Source organism: Solanum tuberosum, unplaced genomic scaffold (assembly GCF_000226075.1).
Source record: "Solanum tuberosum cultivar DM 1-3 516 R44 unplaced genomic scaffold, SolTub_3.0 scf00454, whole genome shotgun sequence".
Classification (NCBI taxonomy): domain Eukaryota; kingdom Viridiplantae; phylum Streptophyta; class Magnoliopsida; order Solanales; family Solanaceae; genus Solanum; species Solanum tuberosum.
This window is the reverse complement of record NW_006239370.1, coordinates 407,394-421,810: the sequence shown is the minus strand read 5'-3', so window position 1 is coordinate 421,810 and position 14,417 is coordinate 407,394. Positions and strand designations below refer to the sequence as shown.

Here is a 14,417-nt window from a genome sequence, read left to right as displayed (position 1 = left end):
TATGAAAAAACTTTCAATGAAAATTTTCTGGACATAATTACCCTCCAAACCTAGCTAATCAATGAAAACTTTAATATTATATCATCATTTTTGGTTGACATTATCTTATTGTGTCTTGATTTATGACATGTTTATAACTCTTTTCGTAGAGACAAAGACTTGACACTATCACATTTTGTCTTGATTTATCAGATTGCTCTATACCTCTTGCTTTACATGCAAGAATTAGCCCAAGGACTTCCGAGGAATAAGTCAGGGGCGTAGCTAGAGCTACCCCAGGGTGTCCAGTGTCGAAAAATTATGTTGTATAAATATGTCAAATTCTGCATTTAAAGGAATTATATTTAAAGTTGGACACCCTAGACAAAAGTTATGCCTTTGGTGTAGTGGTATCAGGTATCCATTTGAGTGAAAGAGTTTTGGGTTCGCACCACATATTTTATTTATTTTATTTTGATAGCGACAAACCATTATTTTTGGACACCCTTAATTAAATTTCTGACTCCGTTACTGTAATAAGTTACACTCCATGGGCAAGAGATCTTGATTTGTGAGATACCATATAATTATTGCCTTAGAGGCAAGACTTATCAGCCCAGGACTTCCAAACAACAAGTTATGCTCCATGGGCAAGACTTAACACTACCACATTATATCTTAATTTATGAGATGCACTATAATTCTTGCCTTAGAGGCAAAACATAGCCCAGTGACTTTCAAATAACAAGGTGTGCCTCATGAACAACTGTTTACACCATCCTCACTAAGTCTAACTTATGGAGAACACAACAATTGTTGTGTTAGAGCAAAACGTAGCATAGAGATTTTCTTAAAAAAGAACATATGCATTATGAACAACAATTTACACTATTTCACCATGTCTAACTTATGAGATACTTTATAACTTTTGTCTTAGATGCAACATATAATTCAGAGCTTAAAAAATAATTTATGCCTCATGAGCAACGCTATTTTAAAACTACAATATCCTTCTCCATAGATTATTACTCAGTCAGTTAGATGCTAACATACACTATTTTTCTTACATTAAATATATGACCAATTTTGATTACAGATGTTGTTGACTAACTTGAAAGTAAAACTCTTTAAGTTTATTTACATGTAAAAAAAAAGATGATCATATTTGCGGATTACTCAACTTTCGATTCATTAGCAAAATAATGAGAGTTACGAAAAAAGAAAGAAAAATAAAGGGAGAAAAAATATAAAAGTTGAGAAAAAAGAAAAGAAAAAATAATTAATTAATTAAAACCACTCACTTTGGGGGGACTAAGTTTCTAACTATATGCTGTGACAGTCCAAAAGCTCTCTTTTTAATTTTTAAGCATTCAGTATTCGAAACTCACTGTTCTCACTAATGAATAGGAATCTCAGTCATTCCACCACACTTCTCGAAAGCATAGATTTGGCCAATATGATTTAGTCCATGTGCATAATTTAGGGAAGAAAAACACCTGAGTGTGCAAGAGAGAATACAACAGCATGGATTATCCAATATTTCTGATTCAAAAGTTCATACATGTGATTATTTCAAAAACACAAATGGGAGGGCAAGTAGCAAAAAATTCTAAAATCTTATATACACCTATTGGTCAAGAGGGATCCACTCTAATTCTAATTCAAGATCTCCAGATTCAACATTTTGTAGCTTAAGATTTACTTCTTGTTTCACCTTCCCATCCACGATGTTTACAGTGCTATCATCCAGCAGGGCATTATCATTTGATTTTAGCCACTTTCCAATCTGCATGTTACCAAACATTCCAGCATCCCCAAATGCCATGGCAGATGTTATCATAGGCTGGATGTCTATCTCGGCCTCCCCCATTATATCATCAGCAGAGAATGTATCATGATCGTATACTTGCTGCAGTTCAAAGTAAAAAGAAAGATGAGAGTAATGGTGAACAATGGATAACAAAATGAATGCAAAATAAAGAGTAAGGAAATAATATTGCCACAAACAAAAGGTGCATTTACAGTAAATAGTTCCAGAATTTCACTAGTCTCGGTTATCTGACATGCATCAAGGGAATGCATTGGCATAAAGATGCCGGACAGAAAAAGAACGGTTATTTGTACAATACATGTTATTTTTAATACACTAAACCAAACAATGCATAAGAAATAATATATTGTATAACTAATACAAACATTACTAATGCAAGCATTACTAATACACTCTGTTTAGCATTATTTGTATACACTCTACTAAACGACCCCTTACTGATTTACCTCACTTTTTGAAACCCCAAATGCTAGTCCTAAGAAGCTCATTTAAAGAGGCATAGGCCATAGAATCCAATAGTACACATAATTCGGAAAGCAACATAGGACTTGATTGAAATATTTTGAGCAACCAAGCAATTGTTGCATTAGAGCAAAACGTAGCTTAGAGATTTTCTTAAAAAAGAACATATGCATTAGAATCCAATAGTACACATAATTCGGAAAGCAACATAGGACTTAATTGAAATATTTTGAGCAACCAAGCAACATTTTTCCTAGAAAGAATGAATAAGATCAAGCAACGGCTGAGACTGTGACAAAGATGACGATTAGATAGCAACAACAAGGTCTCCTGAGATAACACTCTCATTTTACCACAGATTTCCAATAGTACCATTGGTACCACAAAATTTCTTCTTGCACATGAGATTTTAATTACGCATCAGGGTCATTTTTGGCAGTATGCAGTATTCAGTTTAACAAAAGAGAGGACCGAGAAATGCTAAGTGCTTGATACGGATTTTGTTTATCCAAATAGCTTTTGCAAAAGTCATTAAGTGGCTCACTAAAGATCAGGCATCCTTTTGACTTGATAAATGCTGTTGAGTACAGTACACCAGGAAAAGAGCTCTTACGATGGTACTCAAGGTAGTCTTTCTCCACTCATCGGACATCCAACCACTTCTTAATATAGCATTGAATAGCTTGGTAACCCATCCCACTCTAATCTCTCCAACACACATTCAAACATCAATAGGATACCATCTTGAAAACAAGCTTTTCCAATTCTCATATTTTTCATGGCATCTTCCTCTCTGTTGGCCTAATTTTATGTGTATCTAAATTTCTATCATACACAAATGTATGGTGATCTAAAGTAATGTTCTCGTAGTTGTGTTTAGTTGACCAAAATTGGCCCTCCATCTCTTCTTAATCTCATAATCTCCAGTCAACACTTATTGAGAATCGTCTTTAATACGCTTTACCTTGTTTAAGTCGTTACTCTGTTTCTCTCTCAAGTAGTAGTTTAGATATTTCTTTCTCCCTTTTTCATGTCCTAACTTTCGAAACAACCCATATATGGCTTCCCCTCAAGCTTTAACAATAGCTTTCTTAGCTTTCCTCTTGGCTCTCATATACTCTTCAAAGGCCTCTTCTGCTTTGGGCAACTTCCTAGAGCACTCTCTTGCAGCTCCAATAATTTTTCCCTCCCTTCATTCCCATGTGAATATCCTTATAGTCGAGGTCCTATTCGTGTCAATAAATTATAATTGAAAAAGGCAATGCAATTTCACTCAATAATTATCTCCATATCTCACAATAAATGGTCTCACAAAATTAGGCAAGTATATTCTTCGGATTGGTGTTGCCTCGTTAGTTGATAGGAACATGGGTGGCTCTAGAGAAACGTTAGTTTAGTGTTTGCTTTAGTCACCCAGATTTTATTTTCCTTAGACAATATTGAAGATTGTAAATACATACAGAATTTATATTTATATATTCTTTTAGAACAGCCCCCAAGGCCTAGCTCAAGTGGCAAAAGGTGGAGGATTTGTGGCTTAGGTCGCAGGTTCAAGCCCCACACCATGCAAAGCGAAGCCCGGTATTTAAGTGGAGAAGGGTAGAGGGGCGGGCCCATTATCCACCGAGTTTAGAAGGCTGTGATTGGTCCCCAAGGCTTAGCTCTAGTGGAAAAAGGTGGAGGATTTGTGGCTTAGGTCGCAGGTTCAAGCCCCACACCATGCAAAGCGATGCCCGGTATTTAAGTGGATCCCAAGGCTTAGCTCTAGTGGAAAAAGGTGGAGGATTTGTGGCTTAGGTCGCAGGTTCAAGCCCCACACCATGCAAAGCGAAGCCCGGTATTTAAGTGGAGAAGGGTAGAGGGGCGGGCCCATTATCCACCGAGTTTAGAAGGCTGTGATTGGTCCAAAGGGCGGGTCACAGAAGGATTTCTCGGTTATCAAAAAAAAATATATATATTCTTTTAGAACAAAACTATCTACTTCTTAACAAAATATTTTAGAACTTTAAATAAGCTACTCAAATTTTCATATTAATCGATTAAGTTTTTACAACATCCAAAATAATGTATTATAAACACATGGCTGACATCTTATCAACTTGACTTAATTTTTACTATTATAAATAATAATATTACTATGTCAAGTTAAAACTGGACAATGCCTATGAACACTTTTGATTTGCTGAGGAGCTGAGAGACAATTGGAAGAAGAAATTATGAGCGAGACTGGTGGAAACTAATTCCAACCACTATTTGGTGGACCTTATGGAAGAAAAGAAATGCAAGGTGTTTTCAAGGCAAAATCAACAACATCCAGAAGGATCAAAATGAAGTGCATTAACCTTTTTTATTTTTGGTGTAAACAAATTATGGTGGGATATAAATTTGTTAATTGACTTCATAGGAAAATTGTTTAGTCTTGAGTTGTTTGTTTCTTTTTGCAATGCCCAATGAGGGTTGTAACTAACCATCTCATTATTTTTTGGATGACATTTTCTTGTGAATACAAAGTTACATTTATCAAAAAAAAAAAGAAAAAGTTTATGCGTTTAAGAATGCTACACTAAAACAATAAGTATAAATAAATAGAAAAGACAATCCATATTTATTGTTATTGTTCATTTTCCTTGAATTTGATTATGTATTTTTCTTTTTCTACTAGCTTTGTATATGTGTAACTTACACTGGTATGATATTGTTGTGTCAATACTTAACACCTATTAATAAAGTTTGTTTTTACGTCACTAATTTTATTAAAACTCCTTAACACTGAAAAACAATTAAATAAAACTTGCTCATCGAAAAACAACCAAATAACTGCAATATTTTTTCTTTTACATAATCCATTTCATCCTTCTGACACCCTTAAGTTCCATAAAATAATCCATTCAGCAAGTAGAAGTTCTATATTTAATCTTGTATAATCAACAAAAGGAAGTTCTTACAAAATGCTTATAATTGTATCGTCAAAATAAATCCTTAAAAAGTTATATAAATAAAAATAAGCATATCAAGATGAAGAAAAACATAAAAGATGAAAAAGTTATTAGACATTATTCTCGAGACAAGTAGAATAGAATTATTACCAGTCTTACAGCTCCGTAATCTTGTGGAACAGAAAGCATTACTTCCTCATTCCAAATTGGATTCAAATTGCTCTTTACTACACTTGTTTGCACTTTCTGAACAAAAGAACCAAATAAGAGACACATATAATCAACTTCTACTTGTTAGTTCTTCGACAATCTATGTATAAGTAAGAGTATGCATCATCAAAAGGTCTAATAATTATTTGCCAAGTAAAGCAGGCAAGATTTTTTCAAAATATAGAGACAACTTTCAACAAATTCTACCACAATTCAATCTTTTAATCAAATGATGAGAAAATGGCCAAATGCCCCCCTAATCTATTATCGGATTCCCAACTACACTTAAATATTTTTTTTGACGACAACTACACTTAAACTTCACGATGGTCCTATCACCCCCTGAACTGTTTAAAATTGAAATTATTATATCCTTAAAAAGCTACAATCACATTTATGTTGATGGGTGAAACTCACGCGTTTGACACGTGGAAATTCCATAAAAAAAAAGTTTTTATTCAATTTTTTCATTATTCTTTACTCTTTTCTTTTCTTTTTTCACCATCTCTGCAAACTCAAATATATTTTCACCTTTACTATAAACACCAAAAGTCTGCCAATCACCACAATCTCTCATACATTAATCAATTTAGTGTATATGATTTCTATCAATGTTGACTTATTGCAACAGAAATCTCAGGGAAAAGGAGAAGCCGACGATGTGTTCCACATCATCGTCATCGCCAGCGGCGACGATTGTAATTTAGAAAAGGAAAAGGTCGGCAAGGATTTTGATTCTCATATGTTGTTTCGTCCACTATTTGATTGGTATTAGGATCATTTCCATGAATGCACATGTCAAATTTCTCAAATTGGAGCAATGAATACATAACAATGGAGAAAAGTTGAATCTGGCGAGCCAGCCCAAAGAAGCTTCTCGACCATGTGAACAGATCGAGATGCAGGGCCTAAACTGCATACTATCTTGATCTTACACCTCTTGATTGTACAAACAAGCACTCCATTGTTATTTTCAATCGCCATAGCCAGAAACATTTTTGTTCTCAAAATTAAATCTGGGTTTCATCGAAAATTCAAAATTCTTTGTGGGTTTGGATTAAAATTACAAAATTGGAGCTCCAAAAAACCAAATAAAAATTTGCCAACTGAATTGACCTCGTAAGTTGGCATATAAAAGGATGATTAACAACTCCAATAATATCGATAAAGAGTTGATTTTCAAAATTTCCTACATCCATACACAAATTAGAATCAAGAGGAATATTGAATGTCTATGGTAATCCGGTGGAGACAGTAGTGGCGGCAATGACTTAGGAAGGGCGGGAGATGGACAGATTTGATCATGAAGAAGGAAGAAGTTTCTCTGAAGAAGAAAAAAAAGAAATAAGGAATTTAATATTTATTTTCGGTGCTCACTCTCTCAGGGAGAGTGAAATACACTCACTTCGCCACATAAGCATTTAGGGAGATGACAATTTCAGTTTTAAACAGTTCTGGGGATGATAGGACCCCCGTGAAGTTTAAGTGCGTAGTTGAGAATCCTATAATAGGTTGGGGGTATTTGACCATTTTCTCATCAAATGACCAAAAACAAAGACTTTGAACTTTTTTTCTCTTCATTTCGAAATTTAAGTCACATGTCAAAAAATGACTAACCTGTTTCCCAAGATTCAGGACAACATAAGGATCACTTGAGAGCATATCTCTGATGGCTAAGTTTGTGCCTTTAATTACTTTAACCTTCAGCATTCCAATAAATTCTACCATGCCTTCCTGTGACCAAATTGAACATTAACAACATAAAATTGGTTATGGAAATGCAATAAACATTTAATGATATTTTCAACATTATTGTGAAATAACTCCATATTGATTAAACTTCACCTATGATGAAGTACTCCCTTTGTTTTAATTTGTTTGTCTTACTTTACTTTATAGGGTGTTTCAAAAAAAAAAATGCCTCTTTCCTAATTTGGCAACTCTTTTATTTCAACAACCCACATGACATGTTTAAGACCACAAGATTAAAAGGGCATTTTGATACATTACACATATCTTTAGTTTTTTACCACAAGATTAAAAGAGCATTTTAGTACATTACACATTAAAAAGGAATGTCTTAGACAACATTATTTGACACATTACATACATGATGGGGAAGTTAGTAAGACCTATGCTTAGGCTCCCAAAATTTTGAGGCGTCAAATTTTAATAGTGAATTTTATTCACTTTAACAATATTGAAATTTGTAGAAAAAAATAAAAAGTACAAATTCTTTATTAAAAGAGAAAAAGGGAAATATTGCCTATTTTTAACCATAGAAATATTTTAGAACTTCAAATTAAAGAACTCAAATCTTCATAATAGTAAATAAAAACAATTCTCAATATAACTAATAATATTTCTATTTATGTGTTGTAAGAACACTAAACTACAATCAGTTTTGGAAAAAAAATGGTGATACTATATTTTTCTCTGTCATGTATCGATATAAAATTATATCAAAAAAATTTAAAGCATCATAATAAATTTGGCTTTATGGCACTAATTTATTGAACCAACCTTGATGCAAAAAGATGTCATACTGAGATATTTCATTCAGTTTGTCAAAGAGAAATAATCAAATATTCCATATAAATCAAACATTGTGCAATAGAATTAGCTGGAAAGAGGATGAATATTGTATTTAGAACTTACAGATTTTTGTGAAGTTGAACTCGAACTTCGAAAGCTGTCTGTGATCTTGTTAGATAAACTTGTTTTGAGAGATCCTTTTTTCTGATTTGACAATATACGCAAGCTTGGTTTCAAGAATTCTTGTTGCTCATACTTGGACCTTGAAAAGAAATGTGTTTACATCAATGAAAACAAGACCTATTAGAAGTTAGAAAACTAACACAACAATCAATAAGGAAAGGGTCATGAAGGCTGATATTCAGTGATACAAATTGCTTTAAGAAGTAAAGATGAATAGAAAGAAAAACACTTCCACATCTGAACTAACCTAATGAATTTAGAACGCTGCTCATGGCTAGCATCTGCTCCTGGCTTTGAAATGCCTTCAGGAATATAAGCTTCATAGATTGAATTTGCTGAAGCATTACCTCCGACCTCAACCATTGCATCAATTTCATCATCAGACCATTCATCCAATGTCACAGACAAAACCTGCAACATCATAGTCAATCGTAGTCATATTAAGGAGGGGAAAAATCAAAATTTGTATTAACAAGAACGATATTGTCATTTCTCATGACAGAAAAAAATGCAAACATGAATCTACACACTTGACAATTTTAGAGATATAGCATGACTTTTAGTAAAAAAAACATTGCTAAGGTATATGTTCTTGTCTCCCTGCTATGTAGTAAGCAAAATGAAACTGAGAAATTTAGCGTTTTACCGGTCCTAGTCTCGACTTAAAAACAAAGGTGAGTAACAGACCTTTCAAGTCAATATAACTCTCTATACTTGAGAAATATTGAAACATTCACTAAATTGTTGAGGCAACAGATAGTTATATGGAGCTAGATTGCTAGAAGACAATTAGCAAAGCATCACACTGTCAGGACGGAGCTAAACATAAAATGTGCCATGAAAAGTAGAATACTTATTAAGTTTTTCTGTAATCTTGGCAAACTGATTTAAGAAATCAAAAAGTATAATCTGAGATAACTTGGATATTTCAACGACTTAAAATCAAATTTAGCAGGAAATTGTTGCTGGAAACCTGCCAATAACAGTAAATCATGGGTCAAACCGAAGATGATCAGCCATTCTCAATCTTACTGCTACCCTATTCTCCTTTTTAATGAACAAATAGCAAGCTACCAAACATGTGTGTTGATATCAATCATAAAGGGAAAAAAATACTTTACCGTTGACAGTGACAGGAAGCAAGCTCAATTTGGTTAAACTACAACAAACAAATAGTTCAAGGCTATAAGAACTTGGTGATGTGCTACATTGATAATGGTTATAGTAGCAATATCTATAGAATTTGGAACATCAGAACATCATTGTGCAGCCAATTATGAAGACATTGAGAAAAAAATTAGGTTCTCTGCCTAGGAAAAGTAAATCCATAGAACTAAGTTACATACATATCTCAAAAAAGAAAAGCTTAGTTCAAGCAGTAAATCATGGCCAGCATCAACTCTGAAGAAAAGAAGAAAATACCCGTGAAAAACTTACTTTTGAAATATGAGTTCCAAGGCTTCTGTGCACACCACAGCATTTTAAGCATATGAAAACGCCAATATTGGTCGACCTGGAATCGATGAATACAATGCAAGCACAATAAAATTCAGGGAGAGAAATAGAAGAGGAGAAAGTTATTTTGAGATACTTGGAACAGAAATGGCCAGGAAGAGATTTTTGACCAGTAAAAGAAAATGACCTTCCACCTTGTCACTTATGCTGTTTTTCTTAAAAGTAGTTTTCCGAAACAAGAGGCAGATAGAACTAGAGCAACTGCACATAGTTTACTTAATAAATATTTTTTAAGGTTGAAGCAATGCCATCATCTTCCGAACTGTCTCAATTAAACCTGATAAAAGGGTCATGTCAACCAAGAAGTTGGACTGACCAGACCTGGTAAGAGGGCCATGGAACAAGCCATAGCTTGAACCGGCTTGGCCAAGTGAGGCTCAATGCAATCCCTCCATTTTCCCAATCTGATGAGTCAAGTGAGGCCCCTTTTTTTGTACAATTATTTACACTATTACCTAAAACCTAAAACAACAAAATACCCGCTAATTATTTATTTTTCTAAGACCAATTTACAGTTATCACTTAATATTCTCCTACCACTCCCTCAAGCTCTCATTTTCTTAATTTCTAGCTTGTTCTTGGTGATTGAAATTTGCAATCCAAGTTTTGACGCCTGCATTTTTGTTTCAATTTTGGAAAATGGTCCACATGTTCCATCATTTCATAAATAATTACTTAAATTTTTTTAATCTTTATTTGCATATATAATGACACCCCAACTTGGTTGGAACTTGGGCATAGTTTTTTTGTTGTATAGACATCTTCATCTGGTTCATAATTTCATTAAATAAAGACCTTTATACACTATCAGTTTGACACTGAGAAAGTTATGAATTTTATTACTCATAAAGTAGCATTAACATTTGATCTATGTCTTTCAATATTAAGTCACGGTGAAAGGAAAAGTCAAGCTAATATCTTGTACTTGTCACCATAGCTTTTTATGTAATAATATTCCAGTAGCTTGAATTATGATGTAGGCTAGGTATGGTCGTAATAGGCTACACCAATAGGGTAGTTGAGCCCAGAAGCTTATATCAGGAAGGAGTTAGCTGTCTTTTACCAGAATCATAACAAATGAATTTCTTCTCACCATATCATTACAATGATTGGCCAATACAAAGGTCTTTAATTGCTAACCTTTTACGTCAGACGTTAAACTGAACTAAATAGTCTTTCATCTAATCGCTTTTTCCTTTTTCCACTCAACCTGACAGATATCTGTATATGGTTGATCTCTATATGAGGGAAGCTTTGCTAGCTGAACATACAGTCCTCAGGGAACAGCTTGACTATATACATGGCAAGAGTTATAGAAGAACAGGAAGAAATAATAAAGAAAGCTACATCTAAGAAATGACAACCCCCTCCCCACCTCCAAAAGGAAAAAAAACAATATTAGAACTTCACATTTACGTCTATATATAGAGAGAGGCCCATAAATTACAACTATAAAATCATTATATATGTGGATTCTGCATTTCATGTTCCTGTTATTATCCGAAAAGTATCCACACTTATTCGAATAGAAAGATAAGTAGGCATCAGGTGCTGAAACTTACGCCCATTTAGGGTCTGGAGAAGCACAATCAGCACATACACGATTATCTTTTTGAAGCAAAAGGTCTTTCAATCTTCTCTTGCCTGTGAATTTACAATTACCAGTCACACAAAAAGTAAAAGATAAATCTAATTATTCAAAGATTGAAAAGGTTGGAGGTATCTATCTATACAAGGACATGGTAATAGCTTACTGTGACCAATGAAGACTGAGTTATCAATTTGTAGCAAAACATAACAGTTATTTGGAAGAAATAGAAGCATAGAACTATCTCAAACAGCACAAGAGTCTGCCAATACACCATATGGGCAATCTTTTATGCAATGAGGAAGAGAAAATTGGTACTTCAAAGTTAAAACTTTTAACTCCAAATCCTCATTCATTTATCCCACAAAGGACTACTTCTTCCAACTATCAATAGTGAAGCCATCAATGTTTGGCATGTAAAGTTGTAGAAACTATGGCCCAATAACCATCAAACAAATAAAAAGGATGCAACGTTTTTTTCCTTCTTATAAGCAGTTTTATCTTTGTAAATGACCAACGCCTAACTGGATCCCATAGACCACTTTACAAGGAATAGGTAGAAGAAAATTTAAGAAAAGTAAGAAGTTTCAGCATGCACGATTAAATTTTGGAGTATTAAGCTAGGTGTCTTTCATTATAGTCCACTCTCAATTAAATGAATCTGTAATTTCTCAATTACTGGATGAAGTAAACAGCAATAACAAAAGACAAGCATATACACTTCAGCCTTTAAAAATGCTCTAACATCAGTAGCGGAGACACTTCTGCTGAGGGGGTTCAACTAAACCCTCTTCACCGGAAAGTTGTACTATGTATACAGGTAAAAAATCATTTTTTTTATGACCGTGGTGTCCGGGCCAGCTTTCGCGCGCCTTGACTAATTCCACGGGATACCTGTCACCTCCCACCAGCTACAGGTGCCAAGTAACTCTGTCCACCAAGGCTAGGACAGATGGGAAGAATCACCTAGTGTTTTTTGTCTCCGTTGAGTTCTGAACCTGAGACCTCAGGATTCTCAACCACTTCATTGACCACTAGGTCACACCCTTGGGTGCAATACAAGTGAAAAATATTCTTATGTGTATATATAAAAATTGTTGAATCCCCTAGACACAAGAGAGCTTTTCTTGAATCCCCTTGATGAAATTCCTAGCTCTACCACCATTCTAACAATCAAAGGTTGAGTACAGACATGGGGATCCACCTACATGGCTAACAATTATGGGTCTTTAGTGTAATCATTTCAACTTTCATGTGAACTTCTTCTAAGACGAGTTGGATAATCTACCAAACAAAAAATTAAAAGAAAAAAACAGGTGGCAACAAGCCTTTCTACACCAAACATGACCATAGAAGCTTCCAATTCCCTTATAAAACAAGAGATCTTGACCTCTTTAACCCATGTTGAAGACACAGGGCTATTCGGTCTCAACATAAGTGTTCTATGGACACAGCTATTCTTCAATGTTCTCCTTCCCAACTTAGTTGAATGACCAGGCCTTTGTAGCTCGCGCCATAACCTTAAGAGATGAACAAAAGGAACCAGAACTAAACAAGAGGTGTTTGACTTCTAAAGAGTATGCCTGAAATTCTCCTAGGAGCATCTTTATATTGCTATCAACCAATGAGGAAGTCTGAGCATGCGGATAAATGTAAGAATACAGACACAATCTCCAATAAAATCGAAAGACATTATCATCTCAGAAATTTGAGAAGTAATTATTTACACCTTTGTATCAACGACTCCAAACTTGCAGTTTTCTTAAGCTTAGATGCGTCAATTTACAAAAAAAAGTCTATTAAATGCAATTTCCAGATACATCATGAACAACACATAAGACACAATAAGATGATTGCAGTGAAGTAACTATTCTCATACAGAGCTAAATTAGCACATAAGCAGACGTTTGATAGTGCAGTGAGATCATACTTGAAGTTGGTCTTGTAAGTGCAGACGGGCGCTGGCTCATTGCTCTCTACTAAGCTTCTCTCCTTCAACTTGACCACCTTTTACAAGGAACAACATATAATGAGTCAGTCAGCTGAAAAGCTTAAGGAAGATACGAATGTGACAAGGGCCTTCACATATTTGTATTTGTAAAAATCCCTTGAGGCAAATGCCTTTTTGCTTTTGGTTACCTGAAGTCATTTCCTATACAAATATCCCAACTCTCATATTATTTTACTCGATACACAGTCAATTAGACATTGTTATCAACCTTCAATACTCAAAACTATCATCAAGACACTATCCTTATACCTATATAACCAACTTCACACCAACCAAACACTTAAAATGGCCCACAAAAAAAATTTCCCAAGGTAAAACATTTTCCCCTGGAAACATTTCTTGTCATAATGTACATTCCATAAATCAGGAAACATATCAATCCAAACAGGATGACACTCTGGCAAAGCAAAACATCAGAAAGGAAATAGGGTGCTAGCAGTACAAGGAACAACTAGGAAAGAGAACTGTAAATGTAATTGGTAGCATCAGATGCCCATAAATAATTAAAAAAAATAAAAATAGAAGCCGTTCGAATTCCACAACAGACACATACAACATAAATGGTAATCGGAGCAATCATGCAAGTGGAATCAAGGTACAGAAAACTCATAATTCGAAGAATCAATGAATCCCAAAATACAAAGATACGAGCATTAAAAAAGAAAACATGTCATCGAGTACCCAGATCATGAGGTGAAATGCATAAAAGATCGAAGCAGAGAGAGAACAATCATCACCTAATTTGTGGCAAGAATATTGATTTGGAATCTGAGATTATGCGAAGGAAACAAGACGGAGAGAGAATAAGAAGGAGGTGGGAGAGAAATGCGAACTTTTACATCTCATATCTTAATTTGATTGATTCATTGATTAATAAAGTAACAATAACAAACTACCTCTATTAGACTAATATTCTATCAACTTTACCCACAACCCATGGGTCTCAATAATTTTTATTATCTTTTACCTAATTAATAATATTGGTCCATGGCATTAAGTCGATGGACCAATATGTTATATATAAGTCATTTAAATCAAGGTAGATGTCATGATTCGAATTATTTGTCACATGAGAAACATGTGTTAGAGGTCACGTGAGGCTATATGCCTTTCCACTACACACGATGAATTTATTCGGGAAGAATTAACAAATATTGGATATTTATC

At 34.3% G+C, this 14,417-nt stretch overlaps 1 protein-coding gene across 2 annotated transcripts; it reads right to left on the bottom strand.

The window, feature by feature from the left end:
- Positions 1-1,476: 1,476 nt before the first annotated feature.
- On the bottom strand, positions 1,477-14,127 carry LOC102580704 (ADP-ribosylation factor GTPase-activating protein AGD12-like). 2 transcript variants are annotated; one of them, XM_006363593.2, is made up of 9 exons: positions 13,932-14,127; positions 13,170-13,246; positions 11,214-11,295; positions 9,574-9,649; positions 8,384-8,547; positions 8,077-8,215; positions 7,036-7,152; positions 5,359-5,454; positions 1,477-1,888 (listed from the first exon to the last, which is right to left on the bottom strand). In XM_006363593.2, exons 2-9 carry the CDS (start codon positions 13,207-13,209, stop codon positions 1,607-1,609), a joined length of 996 nt encoding a protein of 331 aa, XP_006363655.1. In that variant the 5' UTR covers positions 13,210-13,246; positions 13,932-14,127; the 3' UTR covers positions 1,477-1,606. The 2 variants fall into 2 exon arrangements, with proteins under 2 accessions (XP_006363655.1, XP_006363654.1); XM_006363592.2 differs by having other exon boundaries at positions 13,988-14,127.
- Between the last annotated feature and the right edge of the window lie 290 nt (positions 14,128-14,417).